The sequence below is a fragment of the Melanostigma gelatinosum genome (genome assembly GCF_949748355.1).
Source record: "Melanostigma gelatinosum genome assembly, chromosome: 14".
NCBI lineage: Eukaryota > Metazoa > Chordata > Actinopteri > Perciformes > Zoarcidae > Melanostigma > Melanostigma gelatinosum.
The window spans coordinates 13,381,793-13,402,438 of NC_136647.1; the positions used below are offsets into that span (position 1 = coordinate 13,381,793).

The following is a 20,646-nucleotide window of genomic DNA, read 5'->3' on the forward strand; positions in this document are numbered from 1 at the left end:
GACTCGAGCAGGTACTCTTAATTTGAAGGTGCAACATACCATTTCCCGTCTTGGTTTGTTCTTCGTCCAGCTTGACGCAGCCGCAGATGGCAGTACTTATTATTCGCGTGAGGAGGGTCTTGGGTTAAAGCCGACACCCGCTGCCTCCACACGGGTCCGAGAGCGCCGCTCCTCCACGCCGCCGCAGACATCACCCTGAACCCGGTAAGCTGACTGCCGAGCAGCGCAGTTTATTTACTGTCTTCTGAAACTTGTTCTCAGATAAACCAGTTAGTCTGCTGCAGCGCTGCTTTTCATTTTGCACTTTGAGCATGTAGGTGATGGAGTTGTTGCCAACACGCGAGCCGCACTTTCACTGCCCGATATTAGTACATTGTTAATATGTGACCGCTATGAAGTTATAGATTTTAATGTCTGATCACATTTACGGTTTGTCCCGCGAACAAAAGTGCAATAGCCTGGCATGTAACTCTCTTCATCTCTCACACATTTTTATGATTCCGTACACATTTCAATTGCAGCATTTGTGATGTCCAGAGAGGAAACAAGACCCTGAAGTCTGTCTGGGGCGTTGGCTGTCTCTCTCTGTGTGTGTGTGTGTGTGTGTGTGTGTGTGTGTGTGTGCGTGTGTGTGTGCGTGTGCGTGCGTGTGTGTGTGTGTGTGTGTGTGTGTGAAAGAGAGCTACGGTTACATGCTGACTTGTGAAATCCTGGACTGCTCCTGAAATCTGTTTCCAGTTAAAAAGTCTCCTTTTTTCGCTCAGTGTGATGGAACCGCTGAGGCAAAAAAATGCATCAAAGAGGTCAATTAAAATCCCTACAGGCTACTGCTATTTTTCATTGTCCTGTGTGTGTGTGTGTGTGTGTGTTTGTGTTTATATCCATGCAAGTGATGCATTTGGCTTCAGTCTTGGCTCAACCAGATGTCAGACTCTACAAGTGGTTGTAAAGTAAATTCAGGATCCATACGTGAGACAGAACTCTTTTCTCTTTCACGTACAGATCACATACAGCAGATTGTGTGACTGTGAATTTATTGAAAAAAAAAGAAGATAATTTGTCTCTTAAGTTAAATGACTCCAAACAAACAAGACTAAAAGAGGAAGGAGACATTTTCCAGTAAGATTGCAGAAGGAAACCTCATGTCACAGATGTTGCAACTGGGCTAAACGTTTGGATATATAGGCTACTAAATGTAGCAGATTTTTACAGTCATATGGAAGCACTTGCAGCGTTACAGTAATTTCCAACAGCATGCACTGTCACGCATGCATAAACTCACAGACAGTAAGTAAACCAAGACCCATATGTGTGGCTGAACCTACGCTGCCTGACACACACACACACACACACACACACACACACACACACACACACACACACACACACACACAGACACACCGGAGTTTTTTTAGTCTGTTTTAAAGCCGGTTCCTGCATGTTTAAGAAATTACCATGAGCTCAGTCCCATAAAACACATCACAGGCTCGTAAAACTTGATGCAATATGTCTGACTTCATGTCATGGTAACTCCCTGTTGTGTTTTTCCTGTCGTGACTTAAGTAGGATAGAATGTAAACGGGATTCAGACGCTACGTTCTTCTTTTATCCCCAATGGTAAACACCGTATTTTTAATAGTCTTTTTAATGGAGTTCAGCGGTTTTCGTGCTCCGACAGCTTGAAGGTGAAATGAGTTTTCACTGGGTAACTTGGCAGGATGTTATCTTTTACCTGCGGCCATTGAAGCCTGCTGTGATGTGTTTGGACGCACTGATATTAATCAGTGTTTGCCAAACTGACAGGAAAAAAGCTTTTGTGCTATTTTGTGGAAGGAGGCAAAGCTATCGATACCGAAGGCGCCAAGGATGACTACGAGAAAATGGGCAGCAGCTGCCCGACCAATGAAATGGTTCGATGTTACGATGTGTTAAGATATTTTGGAAAATGGTTTGTTGTTTTGTGAGATAAAAATTATTATTTTAGTTACTTGAGAGGATTGATGCCACTCTTATATCTGCCCAATAAATAACAAAAGCTACGCAGGCTTTGTACAAAGGCAACTAAAAAATACCGCAACTTAACCCATGAGGACCCACGGTGACACAGGTGTCACGCGTCCTTCAAATGTTCTGGAAAGTTCCTTATACAGCTTTATCCTTGATTTTAACTCATGAAGTCCCTAAGTGACACATACGGATCATCTTGGTGGGTCGTGTGACAAGGTCATGTGATTTTGTGTTGCCGCAACAACATTTCCAAGATGGCAGCCCCAGGTTGTGACACATCTGACAGGAGGGGCTACATTTAAAAAAACTTTTTTTCATTGCTGAAGGTAAGATTCACCCAATTTCAGAATTCTAATGTTTACATAACATGTCCTTTATTGTATTGAACCTTTTGTGAACACAGTTCTTGAACAAACTGATATAAAACAAATCTGATAAATATCGTTGTGACACATGCGTCACATCAGGAATTTAACCGAAAAAGAAAAAGCTGATGTGACATATATGTCACAATACGAAAAATAATTATGATCTGCTCAGTTAATTTGGCTGATTCAATGATATTTAGCTAATATATTTTATATTGTTCAATTGAAAACATATTCAAACAAATGTAAACCAAAAATCATGTCATATTAATTAAATGATTAATACAATGTATGAGGAAACAATTTTTACCTATCGGTAAATAAAATAAAGAGTCATATTTCAATTCCATTTAATGTTTTCTGTAGTATGTACAACAACAAGCAATATAACGTTCAGGATGCGCTGGCAGTCATCCAGGGAGACGACAGTGACTTTGAGGGATGTGAAAGTGTCTCAGAAGACCCTGAAGACCCTGATTACACTCCCAGCAACAAAGACATGGAGAATGATGAGTCAAGTGAGTCTGCTGATTCAGACTGTTGTGAACCAAGTGATTTATAAGAAGTACCTCAACCAAAGGTGAACCCTATAGGCAGCAAAATACAACTGCCCGAGGAAAAAAACAGTTTTCTTGGAGAAATACACCTTTTGAAGCCCCTGAGTGCACATTCAAAGGACAGAGTGTCACACCTCCAGACAATCTTCATACTCACCTGGAGTATTTCAGGAAGTTTGTAACAGAAGAAATGATTGAGTTACTGAAGGAGCAAACTAATTAGTACAGTGTACAACAATCTGCATGTCACAGCAATGTTAACACCACTGTTAAAGCGCTGGAAATATTGATCGGCATCTACCTGCGCATGGGTCTTTGCCAACTGCCGGGAAATCGTGCTTACTGGGAAAATGACACAAGGTGTGCCATGGTGGCTGACGACATGTCACGCAACCGTTTTCAGACCCTGCTGGCAACCTCACTTGGCATGGGAGGTGACGTTGTGGTCAAGCTGTGTGAAACTCTCTCATCAAACCAAAACTTCAAAGTATTTGCAGACAACTTGTTTTCTTCAGCACCACTGGTGCTTGAGCTTCTTCAGCGACAGATCTACTTCACAGGAACACTCCGCAGCAATTGCTTGGCTGGTTGTCAGCTTGAAGATGAGAAAAGTCTTGCCAAGAGAGGCAGAGGATCTGTGGATGCCAGGGTGGAGAAAGAGGGATCCGTGCCCGTTGTCAGGTGGTATGACAACAGATCTGTTAATCTGATCTCTTCCTACTGTGCAGTTGAACCTCAAGACAAAGCTCGACGCTGGAGCACATCAAACAAAGCATTTGTGGGAGTCAACAGGCCACACATTGTGAAGGAGTACAACACATACATGGGGGGGGGGGGGGACCTCCAAGATGCATGCATCGCAAGGTACCACATGAGGTCACGGAGGTGGTACCTCTACCTGTTCTGGCAAACCACAATGATAGGCCTTGTTAACGCATGGCTGATCTACCGCCGTGACTGCACACTACTTGGTGTCCAAAAGCCACTGAAAGAAAGGAGCTTAGAGGCAGAGGTCGCAACTAGCCTCATTCTCATCCATTCACGAAGGGGCCGCCCATCAGTCGACGCCACATCACCACCACCTCCCAAGAGAGTTCGTGTTGGAATTCCAAATGATGTTCGCGTGGACCAGGTTGCACACTGGCCTGTGAAATGTGACAAGGGTGGGCGTTGCAAATTCTGCAAAATCAATGCAACCACCACCCTCTGGGAGAAATGCGATGTGCGTCTTTGTTTCACTGAGGAAAGAAATTGTTTCAAAGATTTCCATTTGGCCAAGGCTAAAATGCCACACCTGCTAATAACAACGGTTCAAACGGTTCAAACGGTTCAAACACAAAAGTGTATTTGTTTCTAAACTCTTTTTCAAACATGTTTTTCAAGTTTACTACATAAGTCTGTTGCTCAGTTTTCTACAGTTACACTAGCTTTTTGATAAGACTTCAAATATGAGGTAGTCTTATTTATTTTTAATCAGTTTGCAACTTTTTGTGTTGTAAAACAAATCTGAAAGAACTGTAACAAAAATTGTAAAAATGTTTGTACAAATTCTTGTACAATTATTTTGTAAAACCTAAGAAGGAAAGTTATAGTTTGTGGAAATGCAAATAAAAAGACAAGTTTTGTTACCAAACAGAGAGATTGTCAGATTGATTCATTTTCCAATGAGGAATAAGTTTACCATTAATGCCCAATGTGACATATCTGTAACATTTCAGATCTTTGACAGTAGGGGGTGGTATTTTGAAAACAATGTCAGAAATGGGTTCTATGTGGTCTATTTAATCTGTCTTATGTCCCCCATAATTTTCCATGAAGGATAAATGGGTCCGGGTTCTTTTAAGCTCAACAATTAAATATATATTGTATTTATTATATCTCATTTGTTTCATCCGTACAAAAGTGTAACAATGTATTTTTCTTGGCCTGGAGCAGTGACTTCCTGGATCTTGCCAGGCAACCGGCGGCGACCGGTAAAACCACAACCTTTCCACTTTAGTTTTTGTACGGATTGAGCAAACAAGATAGAACATGTTCATGAGCTTTAGAGCTGGCACTCTAGGCACATGCCGTTCCCTTTTGACTGTTCCCTTTCAATGCTAAGCTAAGCTAACGGTCTCCTGACTGTAGCTTCATACTTCAGACACGAGGACGGCATCTGTCTTGTCAGCTCTCGACAAGAAACATATTTCCTGTCAGACAACAAACTTTACTCGTATGAATAGTGACAGACGGGGGAGCATTTTAAAGGAGTGGAGAAGCTTAAACACAGATGTTTCCTCACTAGCGGTATGAAAATAATCGTGAATGTTTTGGTGTTCAGTCACCAGATCTCAATCTAAACGAACATCTGTGGGAGACTTTGGAGCTACATGTTAGACACCACTCTGAATATCTTTTGTGAGAATGCACTTTCTAGAGTTGTAGAGTTGAGGCTTGTAAAATCAGAAATATTGACGTTGTTCTGGAGACTCGTGGTGGTCCAACTAAGACACTCGACTACGTTGGTTTTTCCTTTAATCTGGCACCCATCTGTGAGTTTGTTCAGCCTCGTGGTTTAAAGGTTAAATTGACGGTACATGATCTAATGCTTGCCCTCCTGAATGAAAGTGTATGTGTATTATTTCTAAATTGTCATGTTTGGCATTCGTTTCGAAATGGTTGAGTTCAAGTAAGGGTTTCGTGTGGTCTCTGATTTTTAGGGTTAGAATCTGGGCGAATGGTTAGAAACTGAGATTTGCAGGGATTTGGTTGGTTGGAGATTTATGAAGGGAGACTTTGGAAGCAAACAAGCCCTCAAGACTGCACCGAGGGCTCAAATGTCCCATTAGATCATTTTAGCATTAAATTTAGCTTTGGATCTTCAGTATTGCTCCAACAGGACTGATGAGGAGCCAATGTGGGGAGTGTTCCCTCACTCTCACACACACACACACAGACACAGACACACACACACACACACACATAAAATGTCATAGATATTCGTGGAAATGGAAATTGGTCATACATTGCTGCTGCTGAGGGGTCCTGTTTTGTCAGCTGCTCTGTTCTGAAAGACGTCTCGGTTACTGAATCAAGGCAAGAACAGAATATGAGTGCAGAAACAGACGGAGTGTTTAACTCAGATGAAGAGAGATTGAAGCTCAGCAGACCAGCAGCTTCTGGTGAAACCATCCCGTCTGTCCCGTGGTACTGGGACATGCTGCGTTTCTTCTCCTCGCTCGACGCGACTCAGATCTGTTGTATCGGCTGTATTTCACTGTCTGGAATGTGCCTCACCGGAGCCAAAGAAAACGATTATCTTCCTTTGTAGGCTGACGGGGAGGACAAATGTTTATCTGAACTTGCTGCTCAGTTTCAAATGCTGATAGTGTGTGTTTATTTTTGAGATGGCACGACTGGAACAGAGGGGGGGAATGCTCCTCGTGTGATGCTGGGCCAAGATGGGAGATGCAGTGGTCTTTAAAGCTGCTCTTATCGATATACTTGTGTTAACGATGGGTCGAAGGACACAGAGAAGTATTACTCCCCTGTGCCGCTCTCCTCTGACCTTTTTAGCATCTTTCAGTTCATCATTTTGGGTTTGAAGCAGCCAACGTTACTGTCTGATACATAGTGGAGCATTTAGCAGCTAAAGAGCCAGATAATTCCCTCAGGAGTTGGTGGAGACGAGTGGTGGAGAGGTGGTGGTGAGAAGAGTGTGTGTGTGTGTGTGTGTGTGTGTGTGTGTGTGTGTGTGTGTGTTTGTGCGTGTGTGTGTGTACGTGTGTGTGTGTGTGTGTGGCTGGATTGTGCCAACTTCACCATTCTGATGGAAACTTCCTGTTTCTCAGTTTTCCGCTACATTCTTCAGCGATAAGCTCATGCTAACACATGCACACACACACACACACACACATACATACATACATACATACATACATACATACATACATACATACATACATACATACATACAGATGGTTGTTGCAAAATACACAGCATTTTATTTCAGTTTGTCTGGTCATGTTTGTCCTGGCTGTCTCTCTCTCTCTCTCTCTCTCTCTCTCTCTCTGTCACTTTATTTTCACTTCTTTTTGTCTTTCTCACCCCCCCATGTGTTATGAACTGTGTGCGATATTTTCCTGCCGTCCACATGGCATGATGTCACCTCTCTCTGTTTTACTTTTACACCACAGACCTCCAACCGCAGCTCTAATTGAGAGCTTAACGGACTAAAACTACTCAAAACTCAAAACTCAATCACTGGTGGTTTTAAAATCAAGTAGCGGCAGACTGCATGACTCCACACACACACACACACACACACACACACACACACACACACACACACACATTTAAAATGTCAATCCCCATTATGTCACTTTACGTCCCACGTTATGATTAATACAAACACCAGGTTGTCCTTGGCCTTCCACTGCGTGACACGGCTTGAATTCCCCCGTTTCTATGGCGATTAAACAGAGAGTTTTGTATCGGCAGCTTGGATACTAGAAGATGATGTATACGTTCCTTCATGCCATGACACAGCGAGAACATTTATTGCAGGAAAAACAAAGCGAAGACATGCAGAGACACCGTCCTCGGAGCCGGCTGACGTCAGTGAAGAGTTATTTTCCTCCAGTGTGGATACTGGCTCGCTTCCTGTTGGCCATTGTTTGCCTCCCATCAGATAACATCTTCATGATGCTGGTAGCCAAGAGGAATTATTGCCTTCTATGCAGCCTTTTAGAGCCACACAGTAGGTCATAGCTGTGGGGTCCTCACGCAGTGTCACGCAGCACCAAGTTTGGAGGAAGAATAAGAAGGCGAGGGAGAGAAAATGACACATTAATTCATTCTTATTAGTTTAAGGAGAGGCAGGAAGTGAAGACAACAGGTAAATACCACACCTTAGCTTTGGCTGGCTGGACTGGCTGTCCTCCAGTGGAGATGGATGAGTAGCCTCTCCCAGTCAACAAATAAACCAGCCGCTGGTTTTCTATTAATAAGTAATGAAGTAACGGCTCACTAAAGGGAAGATTTATGTCCACTCAGCATGGTGTCTGTGTCAGTTTGTGGCTTTATTGTCTGTTGAGGAGACAAGACCACAAAAGAAGTTATTTAATCAACTTTTTTTCACGGTAGCACCTTTGACCTCAGCCACATAGCTGTCAGACAGTGTCTGGGTAACAAAATCACGTATATTGTGCCATCCGCTGATCTATATATCATCTGAAAGTTTGGAACCTGAAAATGAATTTGAGATGCAGCTCAGCAGCGTGTGTCAAGTTGTTGTAGTCGTAAACATAGACTGTATAAAAGAAGGTCATAAATCAGAATACCACATTAAGATGAGGAATGCTTTTAGACATTTGGAGATTTCGATTACGATTCAAAGCCTCTTATTGTCAACATATGTCCAGCCGTACATCCTCTAAATGTCCCGGGTCTCTAGTTTGTGGCTGTGATTTTCCTTGAGGTCACAACAGGTCATTTTATACAGCGATGTCATCGGTAAAGTCATGTGATGAGGAAGGGTCAGCATGTGCCTCCGCTAGTAGTCAGTGAAGAGAAAAATGGGAAGAAAACCTAAGTCTAAGCACGAGGTATTTAAAAAAACACATTTAACTACAGACATTCTATTTTTATCCACGCTAGCTGCTGGGCTCTAGACGTCTGCCGGTCCTTCACTTCCAGACTGAAATATCTCAACTATTGATCGCCATGAAATGTCGTGGCTCCATTTATTGGTTGTACTGCCGGATGGATTCCCGTGAAGTCTGGTCGACACATCAACGTCCTCCTCAGGATGAATTGTTACTACTTTAACTGATCCAACGACTTTTCATTTATCATCTGGTCAAAATTAGAATTTTTCCAGTCTACTTTCAGTACTTTGATTAATATTCACAGAGCTGCAAAACGAATGACATTTCTTTCCCTCAGCGAAAGCCAACACGCTAAACACGATCATGCTCAGTTTCAGCATGTTAGTATTGTTTTCCTTTGTTGACGTTAGCGTTCTGCTGAAAGCAGCGCCACACAGAGCCAGCATGGACTGCCTTGGTCTTGTTATCAATAAGATTGATGTTTTTCATCTGGGTTTATTGCAAAACCAATTTACAGTATTTCTTCTTGATTAAAAACTACAGAAAAACAGCCCTGAAGACATTGAACATTGGCTGGGCAGACAGTGTGTTGTATAATAGCTGTTAAGAGCCCAAAAAAGGAGAGACTGCTGGGACAAATATAAAAGGTCATGACTCTAATTACAGCTACCCGCCATCATCATCTTTACTCAGACTTCTCCTCAAAAAACAAACCTATTTTTAACCTGAAACCTTTACACAACAAATTATAGTTTTTGAAATAAGACGTTTCAGCGGTGGGACGTTAAAACACGAACAACTTGTAGGACAAGTCCTTGACCTGAAGAGCATGTTACAGGACTCCATCCACCCGTGACGGATCAAGACCGCCGGGATTTCACCAAAAGCGTCAGAATGGGTATCACCATCAAGTAGCCCATATCTGTCGGCCCTGGTCCATAGAAAGGAATCGTCCATCTGTGACTTTCTGCTGAGAGTTTAAGTGAAGTCACAGGAAAAGGGAGGATTTGAAATGTATGTGTACGCAGCCTATAAAGTCGTGGTAACGTCGGCCTCGTGCCAAAACCAGAACTTCCTCATGAATCTGGGCTGACATGCCGCTCCAACCAGGAGGTGAACGCTATAGTTTGTGGGTTTGTTGGTCTACAAGGGAGTGGTCCGCGAAAAAAGCGTGCGCGTGTGTGTAAGTTGTCAAAGAGTTGTCAACGTTCCACATCTCACCACATTAGTCATACCAGGCATTCCTTCATGTGTTCACCTCTCACACACACACACACACACAGTTTTTTGCAGCAGTTTAGGAGCATTCCTCGCGGTCAGCCAGCATGAACTTGATGTGGGAAATAATTGAGTGAACTGTCTTCAGCCATCTCTTCCTCCACGTTCTGTGCGTTTGTGTCGCTGTGATTTTGCCGTCGTGTCCCGGATTGTTTACCGTCGGAAATCCAGACCCTGTAATCAGAGCGCTGTTGGTGATCGACGTGGTGATTTTGGTTCTATGTTTAGGAAGTTTATGAGTGTTGTATTTTAGAGAGCGCGGTTTTTGGATTATATTGTGTGAGACAAATGCTGAAGACGTAATTTGAGAAATGTATATGTTGGGTAGTTTAATTTAGAACAAAGCAACATATTGAATGAGCAGGTTTTGGGAAATAGTGTACGACAAAAGTAGTAGTTTTATGTGATAATTAATTTTGAGTTTTAAATCATCTTCACTTCTTGGTAACTCTTGGTAACTCTTGGTAACTCGCCCCTTTAACAAGTCAACTCACGGCAATGTGAGCAGATGAGTTACTCTGAGTTTGTAAAATGCCAAGAATCCGAAATATGATTTTAAATGACATCATCAGATTACAGGATTCAAACTTGTGTTGTTTGCCCGCTTCTCAAATCAGCCATCGAGCTTTGTCATCCAAGTTATCAGCCGCATGATTCGTTTTTTTAAATCATTGATGAGATGTATGAGTGAGGAGGATCGTATCACACATCACACACACAAGCTCTCTGACATGAAAGATAAGCACAGCAAACACAGATATGTACGCCTGGTTGCTATGCTTTTACACAAAACAAATATTTCAATGCCACTGTTCAGTGTGTCAGAATGGGCAATGAAAGGCATCGAATCAGAAAAATGCAGCGTTAAATATCAAGCGTTTGTTTAACTGAAAGCTCTTTTCTTTCCCCTCAGTCCCTCTGAGTGGATCAACAGCGCCTCTATGTGGTGCTTTGAAGTAGCCTTCTTAAAATGCTTTGTTGTGGGAAGGATGTGAAACGTTTTGGATTTGGTTGGACAAACTAATAAAAAGTTGCCATTGCTTTATTTGTTATAGCTGCGAGTCTCCCTTCGGAGTGACGATGGCTGAGAGCCCGCAGTGCTTCTACTGCCGAGAGGACCTCGGGGGGAAGAGGTTCGTCCGCAACGAAGGCAGGCCAGTGTGCGTCCGCTGCCACACCAAGTTCTGCGCCAACTCCTGCGCCGAGTGCCATCGACCCATCCCTGTGGAATCAAAGGTGTGTGTGTGTGTGTGTGTTATCAGCTTCATTTCCCCCTTTATTTTCCCCTCTCATTAAACTTGCTTCCTCCATCAGGAGCTCAGTCATAAGGGCCGGTACTGGCATGAGGAGTGTTTCCGTTGCACAAAGTGTTACAAGCCTCTGGCCAAGGAGCCCTTCAGCACCAAAGACGACCGTATCATGTGTGGGAAGTGCTGCTCCAGAGAGGATGCTCCACGCTGCCACGGCTGCTACAAAGCCATACTGGCTGGTGAGGCCGATGCTCTGCAAACCTTGATTTTGTACCGTTGGCAGAAAAAGCTGTTTTAAGGAAGCTGGCCAATTGGAAAACTTACTTTGGTGATTAGAACCAAGGACTATATTATAAGTTAGAGGAAATGTAGTTTTCAAAAGACTTGAGCTAACAAATTCATCAAAGCATCTGAGTACATACATGATTATTAGCCCGATACATGTAATTATGACATCAAACGACAGCAACAAAGATGCAGATTTGACTTCCTGATTGCCTGTCTGCAGTCGCATCAACTCTTCTCTCGTGTTCTGCAGGTACAGAGAGCGTGGAGTACAAAGGGAACTCGTGGCACGACGAATGCTTCACCTGTTTCAACTGTAAGCGACCAATAGGATCGCTAAGTTTCCTCTCCAAAGGAAGTGATGTGTACTGCAGCCCCTGCCATGACAAGAAGTTCGCCAAACACTGCGTCTGCTGCAAAAAGGTCATTCTTCTTCAACAGGAAACAGACCTTCACCATTCTTCCTAAAAGCAACAGGAACAACAACAATAATAAAATCACTATTCATACGTTTCGCTCCTCTCTTCCATCTGTCTCCAGGCTATAACCTCCGGAGGAGTGAACTACCAGGACGAGCCGTGGCACAGCCACTGCTTCGTGTGCAGCTCCTGCTCAAAACCTCTGGCCGGGTCCAGTTTCACCAAGCACGAGGACCAGGTCTTCTGTGTCGACTGCTACAAGAGCTCCGTGGCAAAGAAATGCAGCGGCTGCCAAAACCCCATCACAGGTCAATTTAAAATTTCTGTTCACAAAAAAATGCAGATGAAAGCCGTCACGGGGAAAAATACAGCGGCTTTGATCTGCAGATTTATTTTAACTTTTTGTGATCTTTTTTTCTTGAGGCAGGTCAGAGACTTTTTTCATGAATTTATCTGTGCACTGTCTCTAAATTGTAGCCCATAAAAAAATGTGTGAGACCACGATTCCAATAGATTTTTGTTTGGGGTCATATGTTCAAGTGGCTCAAGTGTTTTGCACAAAGACTTAATGATATGATGTGAGACAGTCCAGCCTCACAGAGTCCGGAACGAATTTGGAAGGTCTTTGTCAACTTGCAAAGTCAAAAACAGACACGTTTCCCTCAAATGGCCAGTAGCAGGCAATTTAAATAGTAACTTTGGAGAAGAAGCTGTACTATAAACCGGTTAACTTTGATAACACCTGAGGTTGTACATGTACATGTACAAGTTGTGGCAAATATTGTACCGGGTTGATGGTGAATACATTCATTTGACTTCCATTAACTTTTCTGACTCTACTTTACAAGTAAGGCACAATCAGAGATGGACATGTTCATGTTATGTAGGATCGAATCAAATGAAATGGTTCGAACTGTCCTCTTCTCTCCTCTCAGGTTTTGGTAAAGGAGTGAACGTGGTGAAATATGAGGGCAGCTCCTGGCATGAATACTGCTTCAACTGTAAGAGATGCTCCCTCAGTCTGTCCAACAAGCGTTTCGTAGCCAAGGGAAACGACATCCTCTGCTCTGACTGTGGCAACAAGTAGAGCCGGAGAGGTCGGTCATTTTTTAACAGTGGTTTGTATGATCATGTTTTTTGTTTCTTTATTTTTACATGAAGGTCAGACTCTTCATTTCAATGTTATCTTAATTACTAAAGGGACTTTTTTGGGAGATTACCCACAAAGTGATAAAAACATTGTGTCCAAAATGTTATTTGTGTCCACTGTTGATCATCGGCTTTGATGCTAACACTGAAACATACACGGTGTCGAGTGATGGCAATGACCAGCTTTGTCCTAATAGTCCTCAAAGGATAAAAAGTACGTAGCTAAGTGTGGTTTCCTGTTGCAGGCTTGTATCGCATACAATATATTACTAAAAACACTTCTAAAAACAAAGCATAAACAAGATGTTTTGAACCGCTGGGAACATATTTTCTTATTTAGATGGGACGTGAACAAGATCAGCCACCTACAGCTAAAATGAATGAGCAGCAGATGAATGCATTGCATACCTGAAATACTACAAGTAGATGTAATGATGCTGCATATGAGTCTAAAAGTCCATTTTTTTAAATTTACAACACAGATTTATGAGCTGACTGTTGTGAGAGTCAACGCTGTCATTCAACGCAGTGTATGCTAATGTGTTAGCATAAAGCAAGAATATCATGTGTTTTTAAAAGTCATTAAATAGTATTTTTTCATCTTGCTATAAAACAGCTTATTATGTTAATGGCTATTGTCTACTTGTTTTTTTCAATTTTTCAAGGGTGATACTTTCCTATGGCCAAATACGATAAATGGTGTTTGTTTTTTCAGTGATCAAAATAATATATTTGTAATTGCTCAGTCATTTCCAAGGGATTGCTATGCCTATTGTATGTTTTGATTAAATAAACTTGTTTGCACTTTTTTAAACCATTCTGCCTTCAAGAAAAGGGGAAATTTAAATATGAGATTGGAATATATTCAATATACGCCTTGATGTGTCGCCAAAATGAAATAAACATCATACAAACTGAGTATTGCATTTGTTTTTATTGATTTAAAATGTATTTTAAAGGTCATGACATGAAACACATTGCTAAATGTTTTGTGCATTATTTGTTTGTTACAATTATACAAAGATATAATTCTAAAAGGGACAATACCATTTATGTGAAGCTGTCCTTGAAAATGGGAACTTTTGAAGATTTGATCGTTTAATCAAAAATGAAAGCAAAGGTTTTTGATTTACAGCCAAAAGTTCTAGTTTCATAAGCAAAACTAACAAATAATTTATCCTCAGTTGATATGTTTACATACAAACTTGATTTTTGATTGCAGTGTGAGGAATCTGCTCTCAAAACATTTTGTTTTGTTTGCGTAATAAAGACACAAATATACCTTCATAAATATGTACAAATTTAAAAATAAAATGTAATTTATGAAATGATTTCAATGTCTAAACACTGTTATGTTATTTGAAATATATTTTCATCCACAAAGGTGTAAATGAAACATTGTACCTTGTGGTCTGCAGGTGTTTTTGTTGTTTCTCTTCCTGAACACCATTTAGTGCAAATCCACAAATACGGGATGAACATAATAATAATAAATTATGATTCGTTGGCAATATCAAATTACCAAGGTTTTATACTTAGGTATATGTATCGGTGGATGAATATTAAACCGCCGTCAGCTACTGTTGCTAACATGCTCCCATCGGCCCAGGTTTACTTATTTATGTTCATTAATGTATTTTCTTCTCATGTTACCCTGGTATGTATGCACGTGCTTGAATCAGACTGTATATTGGAATTTCTTGATTCTATTGCCTTGACATTTATTTTGAAATAATCTTACTTCCGGGTTACCTGTCTTGCGTTACTCTCTTCAAAAGAAAAAACAAAAGCGAGATTTACAAAAACGTTTTACTGAACACTGTTTCACGAATGCAATGTCAGTGGACACGGTGAGTTGAGCTCTGTGACATTTGTTCTAAATGATTTAATTAAGGCTCGAGACTCTGCTGGACTTGTCCCACAGGTTCTGACTAGATATGTGTGATTCCATTGATTATCATCCGTCCATTTTCCTCCTCTTATCCGGGGTCGGGTCGCGGTGGCAGCAGGCCAAGCAGGCTGACCCAGACCTCCCTCTCCCCGGCAACATGTTCCAGCTCATCCTGGGGGATCCCGAGGCGTTCCCAGGCCCGCTGGGAGATGTAGTCCCTCCAGCGTGTTCTGGGTCTTCCCCGGGGTCTCTTCCAGGAGGCATCCTAACGAGATGCCCGAACCACCTCAGCTGAGTAACTTCTATGCTGTATCAAAAATATTTATTACATTTACAGTGAAAGAGCATCAGCGCCACAAGTGTCTGGCTTCTCTTATAACTTCTCTGCTTGTGTTTTTCGGCTGGCAGCTCATTAATACTTTTGACATTTCAGCGAAGAGGCCAAACCAATGGCGCCCCCTCCTGGTAGTGCATAGGAACATGTTCAAATCAACATAAAATGGACAAAATTAACAAATGGGTCAATGCTGATTTGCAAATTGCATTGAGACATTGAGTTCACTGAAACCAAGCTACAGACTGCATATCTGCAAGTCTGAATGCACACGTACAAATCTCTGCACTCAGATGTTCAGTTACATTTTAAAATCTCAATACATGCGAAAAACTGGTAACACATTTGAGATATGTAAAGCTAAGGTATTTATTTTGTGATGTACAGTTATAGATTATTGCTATGATGATATCATTCTACACCTTGTAATGATACCAGGACATCCAAGTTTTACTAAATGTGAACATGAACCTCTAGTTGGCCACGAGGCAACAGTGCTGCGACGCATTGCATACCTAGAACACTTAAAGTAGACCTAATCACGCTGTATACGAGTCTGCAAGTCATTGGGAACTTTTTTTAATTTTGAAAAGGTCCCGTTTTACCACACAGCACATCATTTTCTATGAGCTGACCAGACTCGACTCATTCAACACCGTGTATGTTAACGTGTCAGCATTAAACGGTTGTTATGTGAGCTTCATAAAGCGATTTAGCGCGACATCTGCCGGAGTGTCTCCAGGAAGCAGTATGTGTTTGTCAAAGCGATGATGCCTTCATGGGAGTCAATTACTTTTTTTTAATCTTCAACTGACTGTTAAGATGATATTCAACATGTACAACATACGCCCCCCCCCCTCTCTCACTCTCACCAATCACAGCGAGGAAACACCTTTCCCTGCTCAACGCTCGCTCATACCCTCCGTGTTTGCAGAGACAGCTTTGTGGTTCATCTCATGCTCTGTCCACTTTGAAGTTGTTTGCAGTATTGCTGGTGTTGAACGTCTGCACCAGGTTTGACCTTTTAGAGCTCTCCTCTTGGAATACTTCATTCATGCAGGTAAGCACTTATTCAAGTCTTTCAAGGCATTCACAAAACGTGGACTTTAAGATCAGCGTCAGCAAATTCTCAGGGGATTAAAACTTGAAATCATCGTTCTTAAAGAAACAATTAATTTATTAATGAGAATGTTGTATTAAATGTCTGTAGTTTATTATTTTACATAATATTTACTGCAGAACTTTATTCAGTTAACGCATCAAAATCCTTTGAACTGAAAAAACTAAAATGAAATGAAATTACTCCGTTTCAGAATTGTGATGATTTGTCTTCAAAATATCCTGCATGTGTTGATCCCTCTGTCTCTGTTGAGCAGTCCAACCACCATGGAGCGAGGTACGTGAAGTCACTTTGGATAAAATTTCGGCTAAATAAATGTAACGTATCGAGTCAAAATACTTTTAAACTGGGGGCATCACAATACATTTCATAATTCATAGTCTTGGTTAGACAAGAATAAGACTGAACAATAATGATGGAAGGCGATTTCTCATTCTCCACTCAGGGTTTATCTTTCAGACTCCAACACGTGCATCTGTGAGAAAGTCACTGTTCAATGTAAATATGTCAGGAATACCTCAAACAAACACAGTTTACAATAGTTAAACACTACACGGCGACGCACTTACAGATATGATCTCTCTGAGCTGATGATCGGCCTGAAGATTGAAGCCGGTAGACGTTCAAGCAAATATCAAACATTTGTTGTTTGCTGTTTGATAATTGCATATTAAATATCTGTGCATGATGTACAGTTCATATGATCAGACCAAACAAGCAATTGGAAGATGTCAGTGGGCTCTGTAAAATGTGGGCATTTTTCACTGTTTTCTGATACAAGCTAAATGTCATAAAAGTAACCAAACAAGTTACCTGCTTATTAAAATAATCGTTAGTTGCAGACCTATTTTGATTCAAGTTTTTTTGAAAGTTTTTTTAATTTGAGGTTTGCCTTCATGCAGCTGTCACGGACTTCAGGGTTTTCTATCCAATCAAGTCAGCTGTGTGCATATCAACAGTAATCTAGGAAGTAATGATCTTCCTCATTCAACACGTTCTTTCCTATTACAATCTGGCTCCAACTGCCAACAGTTGAGTTGTCGATATATACAAACAGCAGCTTCAGGAAGAAGACATTCACTCCTATGTGCTGTGCCGTATGTTAATGATTTACTGTATACTGTCTGTCTGTCAGTCCCTGGGCTCAGTCTGTGGGGGGAGGTCGCTGACTTCACCTTCTCCAGTTGCAACCAGTGGAGGCTCAAGCCTCAGGTGTCCATCCCCGCCCTGCAGGAGCTCACGGTCTGCTTCAGCATGAAGTTCAAGGTAGTGATGACAAACCGCACAAGTCATTCCCACGAGCACTGCACAGTTCAAGTCTTTATGAGTCATGTATAATATTTCATCGACCATATCTAGACCATTGAGGACTCCGCGCCGTGGACCGCCTTCATGTACACTCATCCTGAGGCTCAGTGCACTGAGCTGGGCTTGGGTGGAAAGAGGGATGGTTTCGTGGTCTGGCTGTTGGGGACGGAGTGGACCACGCCCAAGATCAACCTTCGTCAGTCACAGTGGTACTCGCTGTGCCTGACCTGGACACATACCAACGACCGACCGGCCCTGTACGTCGATGGCAACCTGGTGGACATCATGGCCGGTGGGTTAACTAAAGGCAACTGATTTACAAGTTTCAAAACTCTGCAATTAAAAAAAATAACACACACAAATGAAGAAGAAAAAAAAGAGCTGCACGTCCCACACCACACAGTATCTTACTTTGTGTTTGAACATGTTGAGGCCTGTTTTTATTTCTCACCATCACATCTTCCCTTTAAAGTTTAGAATGTCAGGTTAGTATTTGTATTGGATCTTGATTTTGAGCCAACCTGCATATCAATAAAGCAGGAGCACGGGATCAGAACGGGTACATTCATAATGACACTGAGAGAGACACTGTATTTGAGGTGGACTGGTCAGGTCGTGTCCAAATCCCTTATCAGCTTAATAAGGTTAGTATCAGAACTGTAACGCTATCTGGCATATTGGAACCCTTCCTGGATGCAGGCTAGATTCACAGTTCAGCAAAGGACAGGGTAACGCGTACCATTTGTAACCATTTTCAGTGTCAAAATGTGTTGCCATTTCAGTGGCAGTGACGTATGACTGATGAGTGGAGGAGTCGTTTGTGCTCTTTTGGCTCTGATGATGATTTATTTGTTTGCTGTTTTCTCCTCTCTTAACTCACCATGTAGATACGACGCCCTCCGTCCCCCACTCGAGCTGCACACTGGCCCCCAATGGAACGCTGACTCTGGGTGCATCACACCGCCTGGTCAACGGGACTAGCGTCCCGCATCCCGCTCCGGTGGGCAAATTATCTCTGTTTCGGCTCTGGGGCCGAGAACGGAGCGAACAGGAAGTGACATCGCTGAATTGTACAGAGGGGGACCTGGTGAAGTGGGACAGAGGCAACTGGGACACTCAGATCTGTGCTCCGATCCCTGACTCCAGCCTGCTGTGTGGTGAGCCGATGGAAAACGTCATTCACGTGAACTGGAATATGTTTTCTCTGATTATTTAGACTAAAACACAACGCATTCTTTAAAATGTGATCAACCCTACATTTACCTCAGCGCCTGCAAGTCGCAACAAGTTCAATATTGTCTCCCTCCCCCACAGTGTTTATGCACCAGTCAGTGATTCACTTTTCAGCAGTAAATGGTCTGTCGGTGACATCAAGTGTTTTACAGCTTTTTCCAACCTTTATGGCTGCCCCCGCCGGCTGCCTTTGGTTTCCTGTGTGTCCTCGGCCCTCAGATTAAATATTGACCCCCCCTGCCTCTTTGTCAGTTGAGTAAATATCGAAGCCGTTCTGTGATCGATAACATGACGAACAGGAGCATTAATCACACGGCTGTCCGGGGTCGTTATTCTCTCTCTGCAAAGCTGGAACCTGCTGAAATGGTCACCATAAAACTTGTGTTCACCTTTATTTACAACACAGGGTCAACATGTCGCTGATTCTGAGGGATAATGAAATAAGCTGCGTGGTTTTTATTTTCACGTTGTGAGAGTATTAAGCTCCGTAAGAGCGATTAACATTGTAGTCATGTACACCACAGTAAGTTAATCTACTGAAATCACTTCAATCAGAACATGAAAGAATCACATTTCTTTATATAAAACACATCTAACATATTTGAATATATTTGAATACAGAGCTTTGTTTCAAGGAAATGCCCGTCACCATAATAATAATACTCTGCAGTTCACACTAATAATGGACGGAAGAAGTGGTTCTACAACACTATTGTTTCAGCGTCAACATTAATTCATTCACGCACTCGAGTTCTACCCAGAAGATAAAATGATCAAGACGACTTAACCATACTGAACCATGAGTTCATGTTTTCTTTTTGTGTACATGTTGCAATTGTTACTGTGCTTTGATGTCCTTTTACTTGTTCTTTACCCACATTAACGTGTCCTTAATAGTGTTTTATGTTTCCTTTGGCTGTTTGGCAGAATGGTCCGTTTACGAAGTGAGACTGATGTTTGCCGTCATCCGGTTTGATGGGAAGGACACAGAGCGCTACACGGCGAGAGACATCGCACATAAATGGGTAAAAGGAGCGAACACGCAAATATATAAGAACAAGCAAAACAACAACAAAAAAGCACAGATATTCCCGATTTAACAGTAAAAAACGACCTAAAAATGTTCAACATGTTACACTCCGAACACTGACATTTTTTTCTTTTTTTTTTCTTGCTGTCATCTTTTTGTGGTGCTGTATCTGTAAAGATGACCGGACTGTCACGGTGTACGGGTGTTGTTTTGATTCCGTTAACTAACTCACATTGACTTTAACTGCTTTCTGCTGTTTGTTGTTCCTCCTGCAGCTCAGGCAGATTCTGCCGTCCGGAATCTATTTAAACCGAGTGTCTGTGTTTGAAGTAACCAGGTGAGAGAAGATTGGGGTTTACGACACTGACGTTGACTCGATGTATTTTGTAATAAAATACCTGTGAATGACGCATTAATCAAATCTTGTTTTATATTATTTGACGGAGAGGGGGAACCAATGGGCCATACGTGTACTGAGTTTCTCTGATCTCTTACGCAGATCCAGTAAAGAAGACAGCCTTGTAAAAACATTACAGAAAGACAGGCTGGTAAGTACATTAGAGCCTCACCGAGTCACTTCTGTACATTACATGTTGACAGATGAGTCATGAGAAATAGTCTGTGCTCTCTGGTGGACATACACTAGTTTGTCAACCACTGTTGGCCAATATATTGTTCTCAGATGTGTTTAACTCAAACATTGATAATCCAGTATTTCTCAGGCTCTGTGTCTTTTGTTCTTCAGGTGCGGTGGACTCCCCCGAATAAGACAAGGTTCAGGTTGACTGTTGTTCTTAACCATTTCACTTTTCTAAATACGATAAAA

General features: G+C 41.9%; 1 protein-coding gene across 1 annotated transcript; it reads left to right on the forward strand.

Moving 5' to 3' along the window:
• The first annotated feature begins 79 nt into the window (after positions 1-79).
• LOC306787715 (four and a half LIM domains protein 1-like) lies at positions 80-13,822 on the forward strand. Its single transcript, XM_079282958.1, has 6 exons — positions 80-204; positions 10,857-11,037; positions 11,116-11,290; positions 11,590-11,759; positions 11,877-12,063; positions 12,691-13,822. The coding sequence occupies exons 2-6, from the start codon at positions 10,882-10,884 to the stop codon at positions 12,840-12,842; spliced, it is 840 nt and encodes a 279-aa protein (XP_079139084.1). The 5' UTR covers positions 80-204; positions 10,857-10,881; the 3' UTR covers positions 12,843-13,822.
• Positions 13,823-20,646: the final 6,824 nt, after the last annotated feature.

Bases quoted from the DNA above. Each gene is read 5' to 3' on its own strand.
- LOC306787715 (XM_079282958.1), top strand. From the start codon at position 10,882: ATGGCTGAGAGCCCGCAGTGCTTCTACTGCCGAGAGGACCTCGGGGGG. The intron at 11,038-11,115 runs GTGTGTGTGTGT...TTCCTCCATCAG, and splicing joins CCATCCCTGTGGAATCAAAG to GAGCTCAGTCATAAGGGCCG. The intron at 11,760-11,876 runs GTCATTCTTCTT...ATCTGTCTCCAG, and splicing joins ACTGCGTCTGCTGCAAAAAG to GCTATAACCTCCGGAGGAGT.